The sequence below is a fragment of the Equus caballus genome, chromosome 11 (assembly GCF_041296265.1).
Source record: "Equus caballus isolate H_3958 breed thoroughbred chromosome 11, TB-T2T, whole genome shotgun sequence".
Taxonomy (NCBI): Eukaryota; Metazoa; Chordata; class Mammalia; order Perissodactyla; family Equidae; genus Equus; species Equus caballus.
In genome coordinates, this window is record NC_091694.1 from 14,773,307 (window position 1) to 14,800,209 (window position 26,903).

General features: G+C 43.4%; 2 protein-coding genes and 1 pseudogene across 37 annotated transcripts in view; 2 read left to right on the top strand and 1 right to left on the bottom strand.

Moving 5' to 3' along the window:
- BPTF (bromodomain PHD finger transcription factor) overlaps positions 1 to 3,787 on the top strand; it is a 148,791-nt gene extending 145,004 nt beyond the window's left edge. For 23 of the 35 annotated variants that reach the window (XM_023652183.2, XM_023652187.2, XM_070227019.1 and 20 more), the window contains one exon: positions 2,882 to 3,787. In XM_023652183.2, the coding sequence (XP_023507951.2) occupies positions 2,882 to 2,918 (37 nt within the window). In that variant the 3' untranslated portion in view covers positions 2,919 to 3,787. Of the gene's footprint in view, positions 1 to 2,111 lie in introns of all 35 variants that reach the window. The other 12 variants (XM_023652184.2, XM_070227021.1, XM_070227026.1 and 9 more) reach the window with 1 other exon arrangement.
- Positions 3,788 to 7,889: 4,102 nt separating this feature from the next.
- C11H17orf58 (chromosome 11 C17orf58 homolog) lies at positions 7,890 to 12,621 on the bottom strand. 2 transcript variants are annotated; one of them, XM_001500158.5, is made up of 4 exons: positions 12,492 to 12,621; positions 9,874 to 10,413; positions 9,488 to 9,679; positions 7,890 to 8,846 (listed from the first exon to the last, which is right to left on the bottom strand). In XM_001500158.5, exons 1-4 carry the CDS (start codon positions 12,565 to 12,567, stop codon positions 8,656 to 8,658), a joined length of 999 nt encoding a protein of 332 aa, XP_001500208.2. In that variant the 5' UTR covers positions 12,568 to 12,621; the 3' UTR covers positions 7,890 to 8,655. The 2 variants fall into 2 exon arrangements, with proteins under 2 accessions (XP_001500208.2, XP_023507432.2); XM_023651664.2 differs by lacking the exon at positions 9,488 to 9,679.
- Positions 12,622 to 25,202: 12,581 nt separating this feature from the next.
- Positions 25,203 to 26,577, top strand: LOC100053732 (elongation factor 1-alpha 1 pseudogene; annotated as a pseudogene).
- Positions 26,578 to 26,903: the final 326 nt, after the last annotated feature.

Sequence of the window (26,903 nt, forward strand, 5' to 3'; positions counted from 1 at the left end):
ACAAGCCTCTAAGTCACGTCCTGAGAGAAATTTTAGAAGATACTGCATCTACAAAGTGGTGAACAGCATGTTAGGAATAAAAATAATCTGAGAGAAAGTGACTGGAAAAAATTTAAACTTATTGCAAGCCGTAAAAGTTAAAATCAAGGAACTCTCTCAATGTGAAAAACAAAAAGACAAGGAAATGAAAAATCTGAAAGAAGAAATATAGAGTATCCGGTATTCCCTCAATGGACATTCCAGAAAGAACAGAGAGGATAGAGGAAAGGAAATTATCAAAGACTAATATAAGAAAAATTTCCCAAGCTGATGAGAAGCACAAGACTGCAAGTCCTAGTAGAACAAATTCGTTCATTCAGCAGATGATTACTGAGACCTTGCTGTGTGTCAGATATTGAATATAGCTGTGAACAAAATAAAGCTGCTGATCCCGATGGAGCTTATGTTCTTGTAGGGTAGGGACACGGGGCAGAGGGGAAGGGTGGAATGACGAGGACAGTTGGTAAACAAACGTAATAAGTCAGCTGGACAAATGGAAAAAGATCTACCCGACATATATATCACTGTAAAATTCCCAGACGCCAAGGATAAAAGAAGCTCTCTGAGCACTTCTAAAGAGGATAAAATAGACAACCTATAAAGTAACAAGAATTCCACGGTATCAGACTTTTCTCTGACAACGTGGAATACTAGGGAATTATGGAGGAAGAAATCCAAAGTTTGAGGAAAAATCATTTTCAGCCTAGGAGTCTGTATCCAGCCAATCAGATGTAGAATAAATGCGTTTTCAGTCATGTAAGGACTCAGAAAGGGCCTCCTTCCCATGCCTCCTTTCTTAGCAAAGTATTTTAAGATACGCGCTAGCAAAATGAAGAAGCAAATCAAGAAAACCAAAACCTTGGATCCGGGAAACAAGAGGTTCAAGAAAGCAATGAGAATTCTTCTGACCCAGGGTGACACTAGCAAGGAGTCCAAATGAGGGCAGGAGAATGGAGCACTCCCCAGAGGGAGGTCTCGGGGCGGGGGAAAAATGATTCATACGTTAGATAATTGGTTTAAGAATCTAAGGGGGAAAATGAAAGGCGATTAGACTCCATGAGAAACAAAAAGATTATAGGAGTGCTAAGAACGCCCTTTTAGCAACGGAATAGGTACCACAGAGGAAAATATTTACATAGTCATAAGAAGTAAATACTACATTGATTTTCAACTTTTAGAGTCAGCTTATAGAAGCATAGAAAGATTTAATTTAAAATTATAGGGAAATAACACTTGGACTCCAAAAGGGAGGTGGGAAAATGGTCACATGAGCTCAGTTCTCATTTGCCGTAACAGGATTTAAACAGTGTCAAGTTGATAAAACAAGAAATGGTAGTATAAGAAATCTAGCTACCAAGGAACTGAAACTTCAAAGGAATTGATGCTAGGGAGCCTGCACTTCAGGCTGAGTGAAGATGGGACGGAGGACCACAACTTTTTAAGTCTCTCTGTGCTTTTGATTTCTACCTCGTGCAGGTATTCCTCTGATTGAATTTATAAAATTCCTTTTTTAAATTGGAAAGGCTCTAGCCTTTGGTGGTAACTGAGGTGGAAGCTGGAGGATTTGAACCCCGCCCTGCTGCCAGGCTTGCAGGCAGAAGCCAGAGTAGGGTGGTCGCAGCTGCTGCCGAAGGAGAGGAAAGCCCCTATGGGCCTGTGGCAGAACGAGGAATTGGGGGAAGGAGAGGAGGCCTGGAGGCTGGGTCTGCAGTAGAGGGCCCTGAGATGAGCTTACCACCTGGTTATTTTCTGTAGCTTTTTGTTACATCCAAGTTTACATCATTTTCATTAAAGAACATGGGAGCCAGTGGAGAGGTTTCCTCAACTCTGCTTAGACAAAAGCAAATGTGAAGAGAGGTGAGGGCATTTTTGATTTCCAGACTTAAGGCAGAATGAAACATATATGTAGCCAGTGATTGGAATTTGATTTATTTATGGGTTTCCAGTATTTCCTTTGCCATAGTTTCCCCATTTTTAATTTATGATCTCAACATTGTTTGCACATTATTTTCATTACTGTACTTTGTTATAATTCATCATTTATACCATCCATGTTCTTTCTTTTCTTACAGATTGTGATATCTTTAGTCTGAATTTTTAACTGGAATCAGAACTGGATGTTGGGGTCACTCTTTTATTGTACCACGTGATTACCTAATTCAAAATTGCCCCCCCAAAGTTCAGATTAGTTAATATAATTTTTTAATGTTAAAAAAAGATGTATAGTAGTAAACGATTTATTCTAGCAGCCATGTTGAACAATGTATTTAAGAACTGTAAACTCCTGGAATGCTGTATTTATATACGCTATTGCAATAGAGCATACTTTGACGTAGTCCTGGTAACTGTACAGTAACCTGGTTTACTAACGAAAGTTGTGAATAAAACTGTGAAACTAGAAAGGAGACTTTCTGGACTTTAATAGAAAAATGTGATTTTAACAGTGCTATTTTTTTTAACATAATTTTTTTCCTTCGTATTCCCCAAATCAATGTAAATAAGCACATGCGCGCGCACTCAGACCCATCTTTTACCACAGTGGTAATGCTTCTGTAAATGTCTCTATTTGTCCCTTTGGCTAAGAATTTTGTAAGCTTTATTAGACAAATGTATATATATATTTTTAATATTGACTTTTCCAGTGAAGTATCATGTTTAGTGTACAGTGAAAATTTTTATAGGTTAAAAATTGCTTACTTGTTCTCATATATTTGCTTGCCAAAAGTAAATGAAAGAACATGGCTGCTTCCCCCAGACAGACTGACCTTGGCATCCACATAAAGCATCATTGTTTTCAAAAATGAAGGGTGCTTAATTGTTCCCTTTTTTCTGTATTCTGTAGGTCTCATAACAACAAACTGCAGTCTACAGCTTCTTAAAGTTCAGCGTGTTAACCTAACATAAAACACAGCAAGAATCTGGTTGTCTGAACTATTTTAAATTAAGGAACCAGATGTTTTTAGTCAGGTTATCCTGACAAGACTTGACCTAAACTTCGTTTTTATTGGTCATAACAGTCCAATTATATTCTTGGCCAATTTTGTCCAACGGACAAGGGAAAAGCAAAGTCAACGACACCATTATCTTGTCAAGATCAAATGGTTTTACTATTGTGGCAGAAGCAGGAAAACTTTGTTTATTGAAAAAAAAAGAAAAAAGAAAGCAAGAAAAAAAAGATACTATGGGGTCAAGTGTAACTCCATGGAAATGCCACGTCTGCTCTTCAGTGAAGAAGCTGGTTTAGAGTCTCACAGAAACCTTTTGACTGTATTTATTTATTGTTGCAAAAAAGACGCTTTTTTATTGCTGCCCTCATTTGTCAGCTAATTATTTTTTCTTATAAAATCCAGCCCCGGTTACATGTAATCCATTCTGTATCTTATCATGATTCCTGTAGGTAAAAGTACAAGACGACCTCTAGATGTCTTTTCTTTCTATGAAAGGAGCTGCTATGTACACATGTGCACACACACACAACTGGGAATCAACAATGAGTTTATTGTTCATGTAGATAAAAATGAAGCTTGCATAAAGGTTGGGCTAAGTGGTCCTGGACTACAGACTCTGTTGCCTTGAATATAACAGTACAATTTGTCATTTACTCTGCACCAGGCTAAAATGAGTAAAATCTATTTGAAGGTATCTTGTTTGTAAACATTTGTCAGATTCTAATTTTTTTCTTTTTGTATTAAAATTCAACTATGGATGTATATGAAACAAAATAAATGGAGATCATTTTTCTCCCACAGATGGTGTCTTTGAATGTGCGCTAATGGTTCTCTGTAAGCCTTGAGGGGAAAGGGAGGGCTGCAAAGGTAACCAAAAGGCGGAAGAATCCAAAGGTGCCTGGCTTTCTCCAGGACAGTAGTGGCCCTTCATTTCCTAATCCCCAGCCATTGTCATCACATCAGAGAAAACTCTTCAGGGTGCTAATCCTGTTGCATCAGTTGATGGTTCTAAGAAGAAAGGTAGTGTGACCAAATACACATTGCCTTCATCTGTATATTGTATTAGGCAAATTATCAGTTACAGACAGCTACTTGTATTTTATGAAGGGCATTTCTTAGATGACTTTATCTTTTTTGTATTTTTTGTTTGTTGGTTGAGTTGTTTGGGATTTTGTTTCACATAAGGAAAAGTAGTGTAAGCAGTAGGGAAAAAATGGAAGCAATGGAGGAAGGTGTATTTTGCATGTTTTTCCTTTCAGTGTTCTAACCTTACACATTGTATTACTGCATTGTAATCATAGCTTCTATAAGTCTGCCACGGTTGGTTTATGCAGCTTTGCAAAAATTTTACTAAATTTTGCACTAATTCATATTAGCTTTGTCCTACCAGGTTCTGGAATTTATCTAATTATTGTTTTCAAAACCTTTCCTTCTGTTTAACATCACCCTGCTATGCAAAACCTTTCCCAGACCTTAGTTTCTTAAAAGGAAGACGTTGCTACCGTTTCCAGTTCTTTCTTATTACAGGCTCAGGTGTACAGTTATTCTGGGTTAATTTTATCTAATTAAGCCCATTCCTTTTTGTACATAAAAATGTCACTTAAACCTATGCTTACAAACTAAAGAGACTAATTGCTCAATATGAAAACATGGAAACAAAGTTTTTGCTTAAAATATTAACATGGAAGTAGTCAAATATAGGTTATTTTGTCCTTTTACTTTTTAAAAAATGTTACATATTGTATGCACTGTGCTGATGCAAGAATCTTACATTTCAATGAATTATAAAATTATTCTGCATCTCATCACGTCACAGTATTTCTGTACTATTTATTCATATATAGATATAGATATATATGGGCTTAATCATTTAAAACTTGTTGCAGCAGGAACTTTCCTACCTGTAGGCAATAGATTGCTATGTTTTTAACAGATTGTGAGAAATTCTAAACAGCAATTCTTTTGTACGTAATAGGACATTTCATCTAGAAAAATAAAGTAATGTTTTTGACATTGGATTTGGTGCAGTTTCTAATGAAACAATCGTTGGTTGGTTGATAAATTTTCTGTAGCTGTTTGCATTGCCAAATTGTACAAAAAAGGTAAATTTTATGGGACTCCTCAGACCAAAAAGATGTTAATTTCATGCGTATTTAATAGTATAAAGCCTTTTGCAATTTCTATCACCTTATAAATACATAAAGACATTTTATAGTTTCATCAACTACAGAGCTTTAGTCTTTTAAAAGTAATTTTTGAAAAACCTGCATTCTTACAACACATAATGAGTTTCAGAAGCTGCTTTTCTATGAGTATTCTTTGCCAAGCTTCTGCTGTTCAGTAAGATATACATATTACAGCTATTTTGCTTTCAATAACCCAAGTAGTAGAATGCACATTTGTGATACTGTTAGGACTTTTCTACCCAGTCTTTGGGCTTGTAAATATATTTAATTTGCATCAGTAGATTTCCTTGGCTAAAAGCATTTTCCGTGTTTGTTATGCTTCACCTGCCAAGTTCACAGTCCTTGAAACCATTTCATAAAAAGTATTTTCATAATATTGGTAAGGCTTTGTGCTATCCAAATTCTGCAGGATTTGTATTTTAGTTAATGTCCTGCAGTAGGTTAAAAAAAAATGGTGAACTTTCAGAGATATTTTCTAAAGCTAAACAGTTACCTTTTTATATTTCAAATGTCCTGGAGTGTTATTGAGAGACACTGAGATTTGCTGTTGTTTGTAATCCACCTTCCTAGAATGCACAAATAAACGTTCTTTCCACATCTCTGTTCCTTTCTGTTAGGCAGACTCTGCATCTTTGTGTGTTTGTGATATTAAAGAGCCAGCCCAGTGATCTTTGAAATCTGCACACTTCACAGTCTGAGCTCGACAGAGCCGCATGGTGACTGCAGCCCTCACTCTCACCATGATTGAGGGGGCTGTTGCCCAGTCTCACATGTCCAGTCCTTACAATGAGAATGGTGGTACCCTATGGGCAAGGCAATGTCGTATAAGAACTTGAGGGGGAGGAGCCAGCTGAGAATTATTTCTAATAATTTGAAATGTTCGGAGGTACTTCTAGATACCTAAGAGATCAAGAAAGACATTTCAGAGCAGATCACACCCCACTTGATCCAATTTGGACCAAATTCAACTAAAGAAATCAGCTGTATTTTAGAATGATAAAGTCCTGTACCTGACATTGAGGTTATTATACATTGCAGGTGGCAGGTCAGTTTTCAGCTGTTTGTGTCTATGTGGTTTGCTCAACCTTACAAATGATTTTAAGAGAAATATAAAGAAACAGTGCCAAATGATATCTTTTAAAGACAGTACAAAGCTAGTATCAAAAAAATGTTTTATAGACTTTCCCTACCAAAAAGGAAAACAAGTACTTTTTTCCCCCTTGAATTCCAATAACTTAATTTGAAGGAAGGATGCTATTGAGTTATTCTTGAAAGCAACCGAGTATTTCACTGAATGAAGGACTATTACATGTGCACGTAATCCTTTAGTCTCTGGAGCACAAACCCATGTGCTAAGAAAAGTCTATCGGACAAAGAGATTAGGAACTACAGTGAATTCACTAATTAAAGTTTTCCATAAAATTAAAGATTGTATCCAGGGTACTGACTGAATATTGAAAGGAGATTCTCCTTAACCTTTTTCACCCAACTGGAATACAGTCTGTTCGCCGTGTCCTGCGCATCCCACGCCCACCTCTCTTCCACCTCCTTTGAGCCTCCCTCGGCTCTCACTGCAAACCTGGCCTTGAATGATGGCCTTAATTTTAACGAGGCAGTTTCTAAAAAGCTGGCCTGCTTGTGTTTGCTAGGGTGTACACACTGTCTGACCTCCAAGTATCACACCACACAGTTCTGGCACTTTATGTGTGTTTCCAAAACTTCTCAAACTGAGTATTACCAAATCAATCAGCCTAATCGAACCCTAACCCTCAGGCTTATATAAGTCTTTTTTTTTTTTCTCTTTTAAACCAGAGCTATTTATAACTCTTCTCTTTATGCTCTAACATCTGACCAACCAATAATCTATCTATTGTTATTTTCCCCACCCTGTTACTCAAGATCACCACTTAGCCTTTTGTCATTTAGAAATTCGGCTTTGATTTTTGTGACTGGTGCTATCTTACATCTGAGTTAACTTTTATCTTAAAGAAAACTAACCCAAAAGCGCTTCGTTTGCTGCATACCCTACTGCCAGTAGTTCATGTAATAATGCCGTTGATTCCCAAGAAGCAATTCCAGGACGATTTTTAATAAGTTTGGGCAAGACTTATTTTTGGAAAATTCTCTAAAAACCCCTCAGTAATAGTTTACCACAGAATAGTGAGAACCTCTCAACTTTTATTTCACCTCTTTGTCCCATTTGGGATAAATGAAGTAACAGTGCCTCCCACCACAATCAGCTGTTACGTCTTGTGCTGTTGCTACTTATTTCCTGTCCTGGCGCCCTCCAGGGATATAGCGCTTCTCCGCGGCCATGACAGACTAAAGACAGCTCGAGCTCCGTGAGCACATCTCCTTTGAGACCAAATGGGCTGCTTTTCTCTCTCAGTGCAGTCCCTTTTTATCTTTCTTTAGGCAGTCATCCTCAGCCATGGATTATCAGTGTCTCTATTCACAGTGTTTCAGGTTCACTAAGTACAGCTTGGTCTTCTGAAAAAAAATTGTTAATGTCTCTGTGGACTCAAGTATAAAATCAATATTAAATTCAGCTAATGATTAAACCTTTTTCAAACCCACTGGAAAACGTTTAAAATTCACATGCTTGCAAGCTGTCATTGAATATTGGTTCCAGGGTTTGGGGAGTAAGTTTGAGAAAGGCTTTTTCCCAAACCTTTGGGGCTCAGGGAGGCTAAAAAAACCAGGTGCATCCAAGATCTGATTTCAAGGCAAGATTTACTGCTTTACAAACACAAACATGATACTTGGTCTTAATACAAAAATGACATCAGATACACCCAGAATATGTTTAGCATTGGGCTAGCTGCCAGTTCGGCACAAAACATGTTTTTAGGAGCAGAGAGGCATGAAAATAAACTATATCTTACGTTGTGGTACATCAGGAACACTTGTTTGAGTAATATTTTGCTTGAATTAAGTCCTTTAATACCCTTTAAGTGTAAAACTTTAATCGTTGTCTTGGGCCCTAAGTAGTGTTTGACCAAAATGACATTTCATCCATGTCTTTGAGTAGTGCACTTACTGCTGTGTACAGATTTTAAAATGTGATGGTTTGAATATAAAATTTGGTTTGATACATGATATAAACTATTCAAAGTTGTATATTTAAAATTAAGGAAATGTTTTTTGTGAACTATTTCTACTGAAGAATGTATTTAAATTAAAATAATTAAAAATAAACAATACGAAGCAGTGATCTGTTAACTGGACAGGTCAGTTATCTGAGCTGTGTGAGTGACTGGCACAAGAGTTGGATAACTTTTGAGCTCAGAAGCATACCACTTAAGAAGCGTTTTGTAAATAAGGAAGTGACAACTTCAAGATTAGAGTTGGAACTATGCAACTAGTTCATAAAGGAGCTGTGTGCCCTATTCTAAAGGAAGATCCCATGACATGAAGACCTTTCCTGTCTTGTTGCCGAATTCCAAGTCTCTTACGGTCCAGAAATGCCAGGGTGGTTCTTTTTAAATACATTGGGTGTGAACTGCACCTTGAACTTGCCCATCCCTTTTGCGGTTAAATCTTTTCACGTAGCTGCTGCTGCTCCTGAGCAGGCCATCTCCCGGTCTGAGGCGCCCTCTCAGGACCTGGAGCAGAGCTGGAGGGAGCTGCCGTCTCTTATGGTAGATGTGGCCCATCACAATATACCTGCTGCCTGAAAAAGAAAGAACCAAAATAGCGAGTCATAGTGTCTTTTAAATGCTATGAAACAATAAGAAAACCTAAGACCTTTAAGAAATGCCTAGGCTTGTATCTATTATCTTGCTGCACGTGTTGAATCTCAGCCATTTAACCGTCAGACAACAGGTGGAAGTAATCTAGTGACCTTTAGAAGATAACCAGATGAATCAGCCTGTAAACAGCCAACATCACAGGACAAAGCTGTGTGCATCAGGCGGGGTCTCCGGAACACATCTCTAGAAAGATGTGGGAGTCTTCTCCTCGCCCCAAAAAAGACTTCTAAATTCAGTTTAAAACAGAGCCCCTTATACATCCCTTCTGGCAACAGCGTTTCGTCATTCACTCCATTTGTGAGCAAAGACTTATCGAGTGCCTGCTTTGTGCCAATCCACGCTGTTCCCACCTTTAACTGGAGGTGCGGGGGGAGGCTGATGGAGCTTAAATCACAGAGTGGCCGAAATAATACGTGTCATCTAAATTCTATTCATTTTAGAATACCCCTCCCGCCCCAAAAAGGTACTGAGGTGACCAACAGAGGCGGAGCTGTGGCATCCAAGTGACAAATAGTGGCATAAAGCACAAATATGAAGCGGTCACTTAGGTCAGTTTCAATACCAGGTTTAAATTCTGGACATGGCTTATTGCAACTGGAGGAGTCTAGGGCTAATATGTGGACTCGGAAGAAAAACCCGTCCGGAGTGATGTACAGGCGGTTCATCTTGTACAGCCCGTCCCGATCCACCAGCAGAGTCACCAGCCGGATCCCCGTGCCGAGCACGTCCACATCATGCACGATTCCGTTCACGGCTGCTTGCAAAAAACAAAGAGTTTGGAGAAATGCATAACGCCCATCTCCTCTTTCCTTCCCGAGTGCCTTTTTAACAAATCGCCAGAGTCCACACGGGCCTGGGGCCTGCAGGGTCGAGCGGGTGGGTTTCTCTAGGGTTTGGCTCAGGGGTCCGCGTGGCCGGGCCCGGGCGGAGCTGCGGGGCGGGGCTCACCGAATTCGCTCGCACAGTAGGACTCGCGCTCGTCCAGGTCGGCCCTGCAGGCGCGCGCGCAGGGCTCGGCGCCGGCCTCCGCGTCCCTCTGCGGCGGCCCGAGGCGCGGCGGCGGCGGCGCGGGCGCGGGCTCCGGGGGCGGCGCGGCGGCGCGCGGCCGGTTGGGGTGGGCGGAGCTGGCGGGGGCCTCGGCGGCGCGCGCGGGAGGCCGCGCGGCCGGGAAGCGCAGGGCGCGGGCGCGCGCGCGCCGCGGGGAGTCCTCCGGCGCGGGCGCGCGGCGCGGCGACGCGCGGTTCTCAGCCTGTGCCAGGCTCGGGCTCGGCGGGCCGGCGGGCGCGCGCGCGGCCTCCCGGAAGCCGGCCCGGTTCTCGGCGGGCGGCGGGGGCTTCCGGCGCCGAGACTCCGACCAGGGTCCGGGAGCGGCTTCGGCCGCGCGCGCCCGCCGCGGGGCCTCGGGGACCGGCTGCGCCCGGGGCCCGGGCGTGTCTTCGGCGCTCGCGCCGCCGCCGGGGTCGGGCTTCCTGTTGTGGGGCGGCGAGGCTGCAGGGAGAGAGCGGGAGAGGCGGGGAGGCTGTCAGGGGAGGGGAGGCCGCGAGTGGGGAGAAGAAAGGGCCCTGGGAGGGGCGAGGCGACGGGGGACCGTGGAGACTTAGCCAGCACCTGCGGGAGGGCAGCTGGCGCGGAGGAGAGCGAGCGGGAGCGGGGAGGAGGGCGCCCCAGGCCAGGGGAGGGCAACCTCGGCGTCGGGTCCGAGCGCAACGCAGCTTCCTAGGCCCCGGAGGAAGGCGGAGCTGAGGGTCTTGTCCTCTAAGAGTGAGGCCAAGGAAGAAGATTTTTCTCACCACATGAGGACCCGGAGGCCTGGTGGGAACGTTTCATTTTGCTAAGGAACCTCTTCAAATCTATAGCTTTTAAAACTACAACCACCAGTGTGTTCTAGGACTAAACATATCTGACAACTTTGGTTAAATAACAAACTCTTTTTGCCGTTTCTTTAACATATATATAAACATCCGCCTTTTTGCTCTGTACAGTTTGTTGAGCAAACCCCAGGGAGAAAGCTCTCATATTACAGGTTCTCTTAATTGTTTAAGCGCCCCTGACAACAGAACTATTTGGTTTTCCCATCCGTGTTTACACTGTCATCTTGGTCTCTGCAGAATCGAGCAGTTGTGAGTGGATTTTTATCTGGCTTCTTGGACACCACTTACTAGTTGGGAAACCACAGCTAAGAAAGATTTTTACAGCATGGCTGGGAGGCAGAGGCCCCTGGTTAAGTCTAAAAGCACACACATCGCTGACATTTCACCCCCGCCCCACGGTGAAGGAAAAGCCCCTAAATGATAGGGCATGAAAACAAATTTTTTCAATTATTAATGATTTCCCCCAGCTCTGCAGACAGGTTGGTGAGCAGACTTCAGCCAGCTTGGAAGCTGGGCAACTTTCCATGCCCAATTACACAATATCACCTCCCCCTTTGCCTGGGTCCCAGTGCCCTCCAGACGGACGCAAGAACTTGTCTTTTTCCGTTCTTTTAGCGGCTGGTTTTCAGCGTTTCCCTCGTCTTGTAGTGGATGGTTTGGTCCGCCCCTTTGCACCTCTTGCAACACTTCACTTGCCACTTGCCACTTGCCAAATTGACAATCTCCTTAAAAAATCAGCTTTCGCCCAGCAATAATAGCTGGTTATAGTTCATGTTTTTGCAAAGAGGTTGATTCTGACTCATTGTGTTCAACGTTGTCCCACACACAGCTGAATCAAGTTCTGGGGGATATCCAATTCCTGACTGTCAACTGTTGACCTCACCACCGCTTCCCCATTGATATCACCATCTGTTGTCATGGGAAAGATTGTCTGATATTTGGGTTAAATGCCACTGAAGTCATTCAATTTCCATGTGGAAAAATAACCCAAAGTCAATTGCCCTGTGAGGTGCGGAAGCTATTTTTCCCAGAGATAGTGAATCGAGCAGAACATCCCACTAAAAGCAAAACAAAAACACCGCCCCGCAGAGAAGCCCTGATGGATGCATTCCCTCAGTCACATTTTCATTTCATGCGTGAAATCGTGTGCGTTTTAAAGACTCAGGTGTCCCAAGGCCACTCGCCGGGGCTGCGGGGAGAGGGGGCAACGTCCGATTGCGGCTCCCCTCGCCCCCCGCGCCCCTGCTCGTCCGCGGGACGGGGCCAGGGAGGGGATGGGGACCGGGACGGGGCCAGGCCGGGTGCAGGGTGGACCCGCGCTCCCGGGGCGCCCGCCGCGTCCTGCGAGCCCGGCCCGCACGGCTCCCGAAAGGCGCGCGGCGACCCCTTCTGACACTTCCCTCCGCGGGGACCGAGCCACTACTTAGCATGCAAAGTTTTCTGCAGCCTGCCCGGCTCGCTCGGGATCCCTTTCGGTAGCTGAACTGGCTTCTTTCCGAAAAGGCTGCCAAGACGCTCAAAATCTTGGGGACACATTTTGCTCCTTTGGAACACGACCCCGGACCTGGAGTCGCCTCTCTCGCGCACTCTGCCCCCTTTCTCGTCCCTCCCTTCATCGCGCCCTCTCCCCAGTCCCCCACCCGCCTCCCCAGACCCCAGCCCCTCTCCCAGGGCTCAGCATTTCCTCGATCGTACCTTTTCTCTCCGCCACTGGGGCTTCGGGAGATGAGCCAACGATCAAGCAGAGGAGCCAGAAGGCTCGAGCTGTCATCTTCGTCGACACGGTTCGCAGGCTCCAGCCCTGAGCCTGGGCTTTTGCTCTTTCTCCCCCCCCCTCCCCCCCCCGCCCACCTTCTCCACACCCCCACCCCCGTTCATGCTAATGAGGGGCAGCCTTTGGGGAAACGGGAATCCCTCACTGAACAGGCCACTGGAACAAAACCGAGCCGCAGAGATTTCTCCCACTTCCTAAGGAGCACGAGCACATGGCCTCTCGGGTCGTCCCTGCCAATGTCTGTCGTGCGACCCGTGGGCAACGATAGCATCGAACCCTAAACTCCAAGCCCGCGCGCGTTTGCGGGCCGGGGTGCAGGGAGGCCAGGGCGGGGCGGCGAGTGGAGGGAATAACGGCGTCGAGGGGCTGAGGGACAGGGTGGAGGAGCGAGAGCGATAGGAAGTTTTTTTTAGGTGAAGTCAGCAGCAAATAGGCAAATGAGTGCTTGAGGAGGCTCGGGCTCGTGGGAGGGAGAGGATTGCCGGTGACAGAGGACTCTCCCAGGATGTGTCAGGGATCCGCAGAGAAACCAAGTCCCTGCGTCCTTTGGTTAAACTGTTTTATCATATACACAGTATTTATGTTCTAGAGCCAGAAGGAAGGAAAAACAGCAAAAGAGCTTTTCTTCTCCCTCCCGCTCCCTTGCTCTCTCAACTGGAAGTGGTGTCTAGTTGGCTGGATTCATCCAGCCCGTGCTCAGGGCCCTCCACCTGCCGGGTGCTCTGGACAAAGATGAGCCAGACACCCTCCCCGATCTCAGAGATGGCTCATCCCCTCGACAAAGATGAATCCTTTTTTTTTTTTTTCTTTCTAAGAAAAATAAACTCATTCACTGCTTAGGTCTGAACTCTTGAAATGACTCTGTATCTTGATCCTGAGCTGAGGACCCTCTCCCTCACATTAGACAGAAACAGCATTCACCAACGCAGGAGATGAGGTCCCCATCGTAAACCCACAACCCTGCCGATGTGGATCTCATTTCCACAGCTTCAAATCCAAAAGGAAGGGAAAATACATTGAGAGGAAGGCAATTTGTCTGAAGCCTATGAGCCAACAGTGAGGTGCGGCTGCTAAAAGAAATAACAAACTTTTGCCGCATTAATATCTTATGTCTCAAAACCAATAGTGCTTGTGGACTGACCAGATTCTGAGGGGATCATGTTTTCAAGACAGACGCTAGAAAGCCGGGAGGAGAAGAACAGGGAGAGAGACGGCTGGACTCTATCCTGTTCAAGTTCCTTTGGAGGAACTGAGGAGAGGCAGCTGAGGCGCACAGAAACGTGTGTTATATTTTGTGAAAGAACCAGTAGGTAGAAGTTATGATGTGATGAGTTTAATTTCAATTTAAGAAAGAATATTCTAACAACTGAGACCTCCAAGAGTGCAGACTGCTTTGAAGGGTTACGACTATGAGCTCCTGACCACTGGGAGCATCCAAAGAGACCATCATTCAGGGATACTGTAGAACAGGTTCCTGAATCGGGTGTGTTGTGGATTGAAGGATACAGTGAGGTAAATATGTTCATCTAGAAAGGAGCCAACTGTCTAGTCACAGGCTGACAATATGTTGGAGGGGGTCACTATGTTCTGTAGTCTGAACCTCAGCTAGAAACGCAATTATATCAATGGATCAGATTTGTGGGACCAACTCATAGTAACCAAACTCATAAAAAGTAGACGTATAAGCTAGAATGTCATTTCTTAATTTGCAATGGAGAGGAGTAAAGGTGATTCAGAGGTCTAATTATTAAGCAGAAATTTACCTGTTGAGCACTAAACTGAATTGCAGCTAAAGGCAATCTTCCTCATTCAGGTTTTAGAGTGAATTCTCTATCTCCTCCAAAAGAGTAAATCTCTCCAGTCAGTGCAAGGCTTACACACACCAAAGACAGTGTCTCCAGCCTCTGGCCAGGACCAGATAAACACTATGAAATTTGTGCTCTTGGGGCCTGGTTTATAGTTGTCCTGAGATCCTCTTCTTTCACGTGCTCTTTAAATCAAATGGGATAAAATTAATTAGGCTTAAGCTTCTTCAGTTACAACCACATCTCAGACGTGCCTGCTTGAGATTCTATTCAAGTCACCCAGATCCAGTTTGGGGTGTTCCGAAATTCTTCTGTTGCAGGAATGTTGTGAATGCCCTGAGACCCACACCCTGAGATGTAGAGGCAGAGAGCCGGCTGGAGAACTCCCACGGGCTCCTGGAGGCCTGGAAGATCTTGCCCAGGTCCATGGCTGGGTGCTGGGCAGCGTCTGGCTTGCAGGCTCAGAAACCACACTTAATGGTGGAAGGCACAAAGAGCTCAGAGACTGATCTGTGTCAGCCAGAATGTCACTGTATTAACTTACAACGAGAAATCGACTCGGGCAGAAGTGCATGCTCGTGTCAGCCTGGCTAGCATTCTCTTGCTGTAAACAAGTCACATGGGAAGCCAGATTATCATCAGGATGCTTGGTAATATGAGCTGGAGCACAGTGAGTTCGTCCTCGGATTGGAATGTTTAAGGGTTTTGGTTTCTCGTAGCCTGAGGGGTCCATCTCCACAACAGGTGTACACACTTGTGAGGCAGAAGACGGTAAGAGCCTGAATGCCTTCCCCTCCCCTGCCAATTTCTGGTATTTTGAGTGTATCTTTCTGCTTAGCAAATATTCATGGAGCATCTACCATGTGTTGTATAATAAAGAATTTGTGCCTGGTTCCCGGCGGGAAGCTCCTAAAACCCTTGGAATTTCCCAAATGATGCAAGTGTCTTATTCAAGAGCTTCTTGGATCACACCTGAGTTTATGCTAATGAGGTGACTCTTGCAGGGCCCCTTGATAGCTTCAGGATAGGAAATGGTCCCCAGGAAGATCAACCATGCAGTTGGAGAGGCGGGACTGTGAGCCAGCCTGACCCCCAGGGAGGGGAGAGCGGCTGGGGACTGGGTTCAATGGCGTGCCACGATTTAATCCCTCATGCCTACTTAACGAAACGCCAGTGAAAACAGTGGAGCTTCCTGGTTGGTGACCACGTTGATGTGCTAGGAGAGGGATGTGCCTGAACCACAGAGAGAGGACACTGAAGCTGTATATTTGGGACCCTCCCAGATCTCGCCCTATGTGTCTCTTTATTTGGCCAGTCCTGATTTGTATCCTTTATAATAAAACTGTGATTGTAAGTATAGCACTTACCTGAGTTTCGTGACTCATTGTAGAGAATTATCAAACCTGAGGGGGCTCTGAGAACCCCCAGGTTTGTAGGCAGTTGGTCTGAAATGAGGGCAGTCTTGTTGTGGACTATGCCCTTTAACTAGCGGGGTCTGCACTGTCTCTGGGAGGTTAGTGCCGGGGCTAAATTGCAGTCCACCAGTTGGTATCCACATACTCTGTGCCAAGCACTGTGTAGAAGCCAGAGATGCCAGTCATAATCATTCTTCAGAAAGAGTACAATACGGACGCTTTGGGTTCCATTCGGTAAATTCTGGTCATGTTCTAGTTCTTCTATTTCAGGACCTTCTTGCTTGGGACCAGGGCCAACGCAAATTCTTCAGACTTTTCACAGACAACCCCTAGGTTTACTTCCAAAAGCACTGAGCTAGGTCCTGGGATATTAGGACATAAATCTTCCAGTCGAGTGGCTCACAGATTACTGTGGGAAATAACATTCAATTATGGTGTCAAGTGCAATATTAAAAAGCTGCACCTGTTGGAGAGAAAGGACTGGTCAACGGAGGTGGAAACCAAGGAAAGGCTGCGGGAGCCGTCACATCAACACCAGTTTGAAGAACGACTGGGCTTCACCAGACAGATGGAGGAGGGCAGGCCCTGCAGGCTGAGCCAACAGCACATGCAAAGGCCCGGAGGCATGAGAGAGCATGGAGACTGTCCAGGCCCAGGAAGCATGGTGGCGCACCCGGGAAGGATCGCCAGGGCGAGAAGGTGCTGGCGAGCCTCGATGCCCTGTGGACGGGACGGACTCTCCCACAGACACGGCAGAGCCCAGGAGAGGTTGTGAGAAACTGCTTTGTAATTCTTTATTTGATTTTCCTATCGCTCTGCATTATTGTAATGGAAAATACAATAATGGAAATAAAGGAGTGGACACAAGAACTACAAAATGTAGCCCTCGTCTCCCCTCATGCCCAACAGTCACTACAACATTCCCACGTTTTTCCTTCCAGGCTCTTTCTTTCTTGGACAGCATTTCACACAGGTGCAGTCAGTGTCTACACCACACTGGATGCTGTGTTGTTCTCGTACACCACGACGGAGGTGCTTCCCCGTTATGTTTTGTGTACACAATTTTGTATCCAGTTTCTGTTCCATTAAAATTGTTAAGATCTTATTACAAACTCTTTGTAAACGTAAAGTCTCATAACTACATAGTATGTCCTCATTCAGACAAGCCACAATTTGTGAACGTTTTCTGCTGTTTTCCGTTTTTGCTGTTGTAAACCCTCCGTGTCCCCATCCACACAGGAATGGAGATCCTGATGCGTGGTGAGATAGGAAGGGCAGGGCTCTCTACCTCGACCCTTTTGACATTGCGGGCGAGAGAATTCTTTGTTGCGCACTGTAGAATGCTGATCAGTATCCCTGGCCTGGGCCACTGGATACCAGTACTTCCCCCCTCAGTCGTGAGAACGTAAACTGTCTCCAGACATTACTAAATGTCTCCCCCGGGGCAAAATCATGAACCATATTCACAGCTATACAGCAATGACAATAAATGAGCTGCAATTGCAAAAGAAAAATACAGATGAATCTCACAGACGTGCTATCAAGTAAAATAAATCTGACACAAAAGACTATATACTATATAATTTCATTTCTGTAAGGTTTACAATTTGGCAAAACTAATCTATGGAGTTAAAAGTCAGGATAATGGTTATCCTTGGTAGTAGGTAGTAACTGGAAGGATTACTGAGGGGAGTTCTGTGGTGTTGAAGTGTTCTATAGCTTGATTGACTAGATTTTGATATTTTGTGTTTTGGTTTTTTTTTTTGAGGAAGATTAGCCCTGAGCTAACTACTGCCAATCCTCCTCTTTTTGCTGAGGAAGACTGGCCCTGAGCTAACATCCGTGCTCATCTTCCTCTACTTTATACGTGGGATGCCTACCACAGCATGGCTTTTGCCAAGTGGTTCCATGTCTGCACCCAGGATCCAAACCAGTGAACCCTGGGCCGCCGAAGTGGAACATGTGAACTTAGCCCCTGCACCACTGGGCCGGCCCCAAATTTCGATATTTTAAATAAGAAATGTTACTAGTTTATGTAGTCAAATCTGTTGGGTTTTTTGGTGCTATCTTCCATACCTTTATAAAGCCTTTGAAATTTACACAAGTTGTACATATTCATTGAAGAATAATCAGTTAGTACAGATGAGAAAAAAGAAAAAAATCAACCATAATCCTATTATCTAGAAATAACTACTATAAATATTTTGGCATATCAACTTCCAGACTTTTTCTACACATATCTGTACATGTAAATATGTTACATAATTTATTTATATAAAAGTGGGATCGTGGAATACACATATTTTATGACATGGTTTTAAAAATGTTAATGATGTGTCAACATCTTTCCATTTCAATAAATATGGGATGCCATGATCTTTTGTGTGTGTGTGTTTGAGGAAGATTGTCCCTGAGCTAACATTTGTTGCCAATCTTCCTCTTTTTGCCTGAGGAAGATTGTCCCTGAGCTAACATCTGTGCCAATCTTCTTCTGTTTTGTATTTGGGACACTGTCACCACATGGCTTGATGAGTGGTGTGTAGGGCCAAGCCCAGGATCTGAACCCACGAACCCTGGGTGGCCAAGGCAGAGCAGGGGAACCTAACCACTACGCCACCAGGCCAGCCCCTCCATGATCATTTTTAATGACTGAATTCCTAGACATTGAATTGCTGAGTCAAAGGATATGATAATTACAATATTTTTGTAACATATTGCTGAATTGTGCCCCAGATACGTTGTATCAGTCTACACCGACCAGCAATCAACATAGACATGTAATAATGACTATTTCTCCACACTAGGATATCAAATCATTGTTATTTTATATCCTTCCTCTTCTGAAGAGTTTTTTTAAAAAAGATTTCTCTTGGTTTTAATTCACATTTCTTTGATTGCTGGTGATACTGTACATTTTTTCATAGATTTATTGGCCATTTGGATTTCTTTTATTAATTGCTTGTTCATATTCCTTGTCTATTTAGTAGGATGTTTATATTTTCCTTTATGATTTTAAGAGCTATTTATAGCCTAAGAATTTTAACCCTTTGTCCATTCTATATATTGGAAATATTTCCTCACAGAATTTTGTTTGATTTTTAACTTTTTAGCCATTTTTTGGCCATAGAACTTTTAAATTTAGTATAGCAAAATCCATCAAGCCTTTGTTCAACAGTGTCCCTGGAGTCTTTGAGGTCATGCTTAGAAAGACTCTCTCCAACTCAAAATTATGTATATTATTCTATATTTTCCTGGTGCCTGTAGATAAATCTTGATTCCATCTGGAATTTATTTTGGTAGGTAGTATGAGGTAAGAATCTAATTTTATTTTTTTCTCAAATAACTAGAAAGTTGTCTAATCCAATTGGCAAATAAATCCATCCTTTCCCAAATTTGAGATGTCACCTTTAATGTAGAGAGTATTACCTCTACTAAATTTAGGTCTATTTCTAGACTTCTGTTCTTCTCTGTTACTCCATCTGTTTATTCCCACGCCCATATGCCCACATCAGGGCATTGTTATAATTACTGTGGTGTTATAACATATCTTTCTTTTCAAAAATTGTTTTGGCTATTATAGTGGGTTTTTTCCAAGTGAACTTTAGAATTATGCTGCTAAATCTTAAAAATGCTGTTGGATTTTTTTTTGAATTTGCATTAAATGTGTAGATTAATTTGTAAAGGAACTGACAACTTTGCTGTATTATCTTTCTGTCCACGGAAATGGAATTTCTCTCCATTTCTTTAAGCCTCCGTTCCCCTCTGTCAGAATATTATCATTTTCTTCATCTAAGCTCTAAACATTTCCTGTTAAATTTATTTCCTGGGTGTTTTATATTTTTAATGTCATGTAAAAAATGTATTATCTTTTAATGGAAAGAATCTTTTTTCCTTTATATTTTTGAACTGATTTTGGTAGGTGTATAGAAAAGCTACTGATTTGTGTGAATATCCGTACTTATTGTTTATGTTTCAATCTGCGTATGTCCAAAAATATTCCAAACTATTTTCAGTTGATTCCCTTGGGTTTTCCCAGTAGAAAACCATATAAGCTATAAATAATGATATTTTGCCTCTTCCTCTCAAATATTTATTTAACTTTTTTATTGTATTTATGAGAACTTTTCAAAGTTTGTGGAATAATCTCAATTATAGTCATCATCTATGTTTTGTTAGTATTCCTTATTTACGGAGAACACCTTAAATATTTTATTTTCAGGTGGCGAAAGACATGATTTTGCTTCAAGTATATTGAGCTATGTTTATCTGTACCTCCACACCATTTTCCCCTTAGAAGTCTGACAAATACTCCTTTTCTTTTGTTACTTTCTTATTATCGATCTTCTGATTGTGTCTTCAATATATTTTATCTTCTCTCTCATCATTTTTGTCTCTTTATCTTTTTCCTTTTCATTATAGGAGACTTTGTATATCATGTCACTAATTTCATTTTCAGTATTATCAATTCTACCTTTGGCTCCTTCCAATAGGGATTTTAATGCTAAGGGATTAATACTAGTTACCTCCTGTTTTGGTTTATCCTGTCGTTCTTTCATCTTAGTCTACTTCCTTCTTATAATTTCCTAATTCACAAGGACCATTTCTTCTTACACTTTTGTGAGAATGCCTAAGTTTCTTGAAGTTGTCCTCAGGATTCTTTGTCACCATTATTTGAGGTATGCTTTTCTTCTGAACATTTTTTAGGGGAAGGTTTTTTAAAGATTTTATTTTTCCTTTTTCTCCCCAAAGCTCCCCTGATACATAGTTGTGTATTTTTAGTTGTGGGCTCTTCTAGTTGTGGCATGTGGGATGCCTCCCTAAGCATGGCTTGATGAGCAGTGCCACATCCATGCCCAGGATCCAAACCAGTGAAACCCTGGGCTGCTGAAGCGGAGCACACAAACTCAACCACTCGGCCACGGGGCCGGCCCCTAGGAGAAGGGTTTATTTTTGAGGAAGATTGGCCCTGAGCTAACATCTGTGCCCGTGTTCCTCTATTTTATATGTGAGATGCCTGCCAAAACATGGCTTGATAAGTGGTGTGTAGGTCTGTGCCCAGGATCTGAGCCAGTGAACCCCACGCCACCAAAGCAGAGCACATGAACTTAACCCCTAAGCCACCAGGCCAGCCCCAGGGGAAGTTTTTTTTTTATTATGAAATATTATAAGCATTCAGAAAGCTATTGAGAATAATAAAATGAATACTTGGATACACATGACCCAGTTTTATCAAGTCAACATTTTTTGCCATATCTACTTCCTATTTTTTTAGTGTTAAAAAATCACAAATACAGCTGGTGGTAGCCAATCTCCAAGATGGCTGACCCTCAGCGATCCCCACTTCATGGTATTCACACCCTGTGTAGTCCTCTCCCACATTGTAGCAAGACTGGTCAGAGTGGCCAATAGCATATGGAAGAAGTGATAATATACATTTCCAAGATTAGGTTACCCAAAAAATGAACTCTCATCTTGGGTGTGCATTCTCTCTTTCTTTTAGATCATTGGCTCTGGGGGAAGCCAGCTGCCATGTTCGGAGGACAATCAGGCAGTGCAGAAGGGGTCTGTGTGGCAAGGAACTGACATCTTCAGCCAATAGGCAGTAAGAAACTGAGGGCTGCCAACAAGCAGTACGTGAGCTTGAAGGAGATCCGTTCCCAACTGAGCTTTCAGATGAGGCTGCAGCCCCAGCCCACAGTTTGACTGAAACCTCCTGAGAGACCTGAGCAGAACCACCCAGCTAAACCACTCCCGCATTCCTGGACCACAGAAAGTGTGATCAATAAATGTTTATTGTTTTAAGCTGCTAAATTTGGGGGCAATTTGTTTTGCAGCAATAGATAACTGATACACAGTTAAAGACCCTTATGCCCCCCTCCCCAATCCAATTTCCTTTCCTTTCCAGAGGTAATCATTATGCTGAGCTTGGGGTTTCCACTATTCTCTTGGATGTTTTTTCTATTACGACTACACCAACTACTATTTTAAAAAAACAATCTTATAAATTAATTTTGAGGGTTTTTAAAAAACATTCTAATTCCAATTTTGGAACATTCAATATAAATATGTACTTGTAGTTCAATAAATGACCTTTTAAATTATTATTAATGATAATAAATTATTAATGATAATAAAATTGGGAAATTTGCCTTTCTTAATCTAGGGACTTCCTTGTCTAATGTTACAATGAAATGAAAAAGAACATCTATTGTTAATAGTAATAACGATTAGAATAATAGCTGGCACCTGTTGAACACTATTCCAGGTATTAAATCTTTACCTCAAAATATGAGCTTATACTCCTTTCTCCATTTTACAGACGAGTAACTGAGGCACAGAAAGATTAAGTAACTTGCCTAAGGTTATACAGCTATAACCAGGTGTTACTAAAACCATTAGGTACTACCAGTGGTCTTTATATAAGATAGAAAGAAAAAAGAAGGGAAAAGAGCCAATTAACACAAAACGCAGCTGTTAGAGGCTCCTCTACAAATGGCCGTGAGGTCTAAGTTGATCGTCATAACTGCCTTCTTCCATCACCTATTCCATATTATTCCTCTTACCCTTAGCTGGGCATGGCTCTGTGCCTGCTAGGGACACTCAAAACTTTACTCCTGGAGGATCTGAGTTGTTGGTGGTCCTGTCTTTATTAGATTGCTGTACTTTCCCATTAGGTCTTTGGGACTAAGATGTGCCCCAGTGAATCCCTGGGCTCCAGACATTTCCTCCCTCCTCCAGTGAGGAGCAGAGTCATTTTCCCCTTGGTAACCACAGGGCTCACACAGGCTTAGTCCAGTGACTGTCTGAGCTGTAACAAAGTACCACAGCCTGGAGGACTTCAGCAACAGACATTTATTCCTCACAGTTCTGGGGTTGGAAGTCTGAGATCAGGGTGCCAGAGTGGTTGGGTTCTGGTGAGAAGAGCTCTCTTCCTGGCTCCCAGACGGCCGCCCACTTGCTGTATGGCTGTATGGTCACATGGCCGAGAGACAGAGGAAGGGTTCTGGACTCTTCCCCTTCTTATAAGGCCACGATTCCCATTGCGAGAGCTCCACCCTCATGATCTCATCTACACCTAATTACTTCCCAAGACCCACCTCCTAATACCATCAAATTGTGGGTTAGAGCTTCAACATATGGATTTCAGGGTGACATAAACATTCAGCCCATAACAATGATGCCCCGCCCCACCCCTTCCCTGCCTATTGATTTAGCAGCATGGAATCCCAAATGGCCAACAGGCAGGCTCAGCTTCCAACTGAAAGGAACCATGATGGTGTTTCCTGGTCTAAACACTTCTCCCTTGGGCACCAGGACCTCAGGACCCACTGAGTCCTAGATCACTGGCAAGGAAAGCAAAAAAAATTCTTCCAGTGAGTGATTATGGGTCATAATGGCAGGGGCCACCTCTTCTCCTTGGTGCCTGGGCCTGTGCATTCTGGGAATGTCTAAATCCAGGAATGGTGGTGCTAGCAGAAGCCCCGCAGAAAAGGAAGGCAAATCCACACCCAGAACACAAGTCTGTCCGTGTGAGGAGGAGGTGCTGTCCACACACCCCAGTCTAGTCGCTGCAAACAAGGGATTATTGTTTTCCCTCTCAGGGTGCGACCCTCCCCTTGTGGACGCGCCCTCTGCTGGCCTTTCCTAAGATCTGCGGCCATGAGCATCCTCTTCTAATCCTTGCATCTCCGTTGGTTCCTCGCTGCTCTGGGCAACGTTTTCTCCTTTTATTAGAGGAATTTCATTGATGGTGTCTGTGGTTCTGCTTCTCAGTCCCCTTGTTGCTTTTGCGGGATTTCCGAGAGGAGTAGAGAAAAATGGCAACTTTACTGTAGTTTTAATACTCGAATCTGGTAAATTTTAAAGTATGATCATTCTGAATGTTAATATTATTGGATTGTATTTTAATATTAATTCTGGTGTGTTTTCTGACATTCTTAAGTGAGTTTTGAAAATCTGGACTAATACAATGCTAATAAATATTTGTATTCATCTACGCCTTTCAAAATTAAAATTCCAAAGTGATCCCGTATTTAAGCAGGCAAAACTAATCAGTCTGTTAGAAATAAGGCTACTGGTCCCCCTGGGAGGAGGTAGTGACTGGAGAGGGCCCAAGGGGGCTTCTGGAGTGAGCAATGTCCCATTTCTTAATCTGTTACTGGTTATACAAGTGTGTTCAGTTTGTAAACATAATTGAACTGCACCTTTATGTGACTTGTCCATATGTATGTTACATGTTGGTAACAATTATTTTTTATCCAAAAGAAGAACAGCCTATAGTTAAAAATGTCATGATCCTAGTCAACACCTGATATTTATCTGGCTCAATTAACATGAAAAGGAGAATTTTGTGCAAAAACTTTAAATACCTGCATTTTACCATATTCTTCCATTTATTAAGGATTCTATCTTTGACATCAGGTATAATATATCTTTCCTGTGGGGAAAATGGCTTTCGCCAAATAATTGGGTCCTTAGTCATATAATGCTAGTGGAGACAAACACCCCAGCGTATATACTATACAACGAATCCCAGCATTTGGGGTTCTGCCACTTGTTGTCTCCTCACAGGCCAGCCTGCCTCCCTTAGTGATGCTAGGGTTCCAGAATCAGGCCCTAGAACAGCAAGGGCCTCATCCAGGGCGGCTTTATACCCAGCTTACCCTGAGTGTCCCCAGACATCTGGTCAGAAGCACCCTTTGACGTACTTCTCACTTTGCCTCTGAGTCTGCTTGGGGACAAAGGAAAAATGATAAAAACAGGGACAATTGGTGAGGCCCCAAATATTTTTCATGAGGCCCGTCAATAATATAATCGTACCATCCCTGTTTGTCAAGCATCTCAGCCAGTTCCTGGACCTGGGCAATGTGGACATTTGGGGCCAGATCCTTCTTAGTTATGGGGACTTCCCTGTGCATTGTAGGATGCTGAGCAGCATCCCTGGCCTCCACCGACTAGAGGCCAGTAGCACTCCCCCAGGGGTGCCGAGAGTGCCCTGTGGGGCAAAATTGGCCTGGTTGAGAACCACAGCTCTAAAGTAAGCCAAACTTCCAGGACAGAACATTCACCCCTGCCATCTGCTATGGTACCTTGTGGCCATTTGATATAGGAGAGCGTTTTTAAATCTTCAAGTTGATTTTAAACCAAGTTTCAAAAATGCTGTATAATATATATTAGTAATTTCACCTTCTCAGCTTTGAAATAATAAATCTGATACAGCTATTATTAGTTAAAAGCTGTTAACTTTATTCCAAGATTTGATGCCTTTGTTTATTAATAATGTCAAGGACATACACCTTATATACTGAAATGTAATGAGTCTGAATCCTTAAAAATTCAGTCTAGTTTTTTTGCAATGGGTTTGCCACCAGAACACAGGTGTCATGAAAACCACTGCTAAATCTAAGCCAAAATGGGAAAGGAAAAGACTCATATCAACATTGTTGCATTGGACACATAGATTCAGGCAAGAGTACCACTACTACCGGCCACCTGATCTACAAAGGTGGTGGAATTGACAAAAGAACAATCGAAAAATTTGAGAAGGAGGCTGCTGAGATGGGAAAGGGCTCCTTCAAGAGTATGCCTGGGTTTTGGATAAACCGAAAGTTGAGTGTGAGCATGGTGTCACCATTGATATCTCCCTGTGGAAATTTGAGAGCAGCAAGTATTATGGGACCATCATTGATGCCCCAGGACACAGAGACTTTATCAAAAACATGATTACAGGCACATCGCAGGCTGATTGTGCTGTCCTGATTGTTGCTGCTGGTGTCGGTGAGTTTGAAGCAGGTATCTCCAAGAACGGGCAGACCCGTGAGCATGCCCTTCTGCCTGACACACTGGGTGCGAAACAACTGATTATTGGTGTTAACAAAATGGATTTCTACAGCCAGAAGAGATACGAGGAAATGGTTAAGGAAGTTTTCCTAACCCACGTTAGGAAAATTGGCTACAACCTTGACATAGTGGCATCTGTGCCAATTTCTGGTTGGAATGGTGACAACATGCTGGCACCAAATGCTAACATACCTTGGTTCAAGGGATGGAAAGTCACTCACAAAGATGGCGATGCCAGTGGAACCACGCTGCTTGGAGTTCTGGATTGCATCCTGCTACCAGCTTGTCCAAGTAACAAGCCCTGGCGTCTGCCTCTCCAGGATGTCTACAAAATTGGGAGTATTGGCACTGTCCCTGTGGAGGCTGGTGTTCTCAAACCCGGCGTGGTGGTCACCTTTGCTCCAGTCAGTGTTACAACTGAACCAAAGTCTGTTGAAACACACTGTGAAGACTTGAGTGAAGCTCCTCTTGGGGACAATGTGGGCTTCAATGTCAAGAACATGTCTGTCAAAGATGCTCATCTTGGTAATGTGGCCAGTGACAGCAAAAATGACCCCAGAATGGAAGCAGCTGCCTTCACGACTCAGGTGATTCTTCTAAACCATCCAGGCCAAATCAGCGTTGGATTGTCACACAGCTCACATCACTTGCAAGTCTGCAGAGCTGAGGGAGATTGATTGTTGTTCTGGGAAAAAGCTGGAAGATAGCCCCAAATATTGAAATCTGGTGATGCTGCCATCACTGATATGGTTCCAGGCAAGGCCATATGTGTTGAGAGCTTCTCTGACGATCTTCCTCCGGGCTGTTTTGCTCTTTGTGACATGAGACAGATGGTTGCCGTGGGTGTCATCAAAGCAGTAAACAAGAAGGCTGCTGGAGCTGGCAAGGTCACCAAGTCTGCCCAGAAAGCTCAGAAGGCTAAATGAATATTATCCCCAATACCTGCCACCCCAGTTGTTTGTGTATGTGTTTTTAGTTCTGGGTCCTTCCAGTTGTGGCATGTGGGCCGCCACCTCAGCATGGCCCAGTGAGCGGTGCCATGTCCCTGCCCAGGATCCGAACCAGCGAAACTCTGGGCCACTGAGGCCGAGAGCGCGACCTTAACCACTCGGCCATGGGGCTGGCCCCATGCCACCCCAGTCTTAATCCCAGTGGTGGAAGAAGGGTCTCAGAACTGTTTGTCCCAATTGGGCATTTAAGTTTAATAGTAACAGACAGGTTAAAGATAATGCATCGTAAAACCGTCAGAAGGAAAGGAGAATATTTTGTGGAC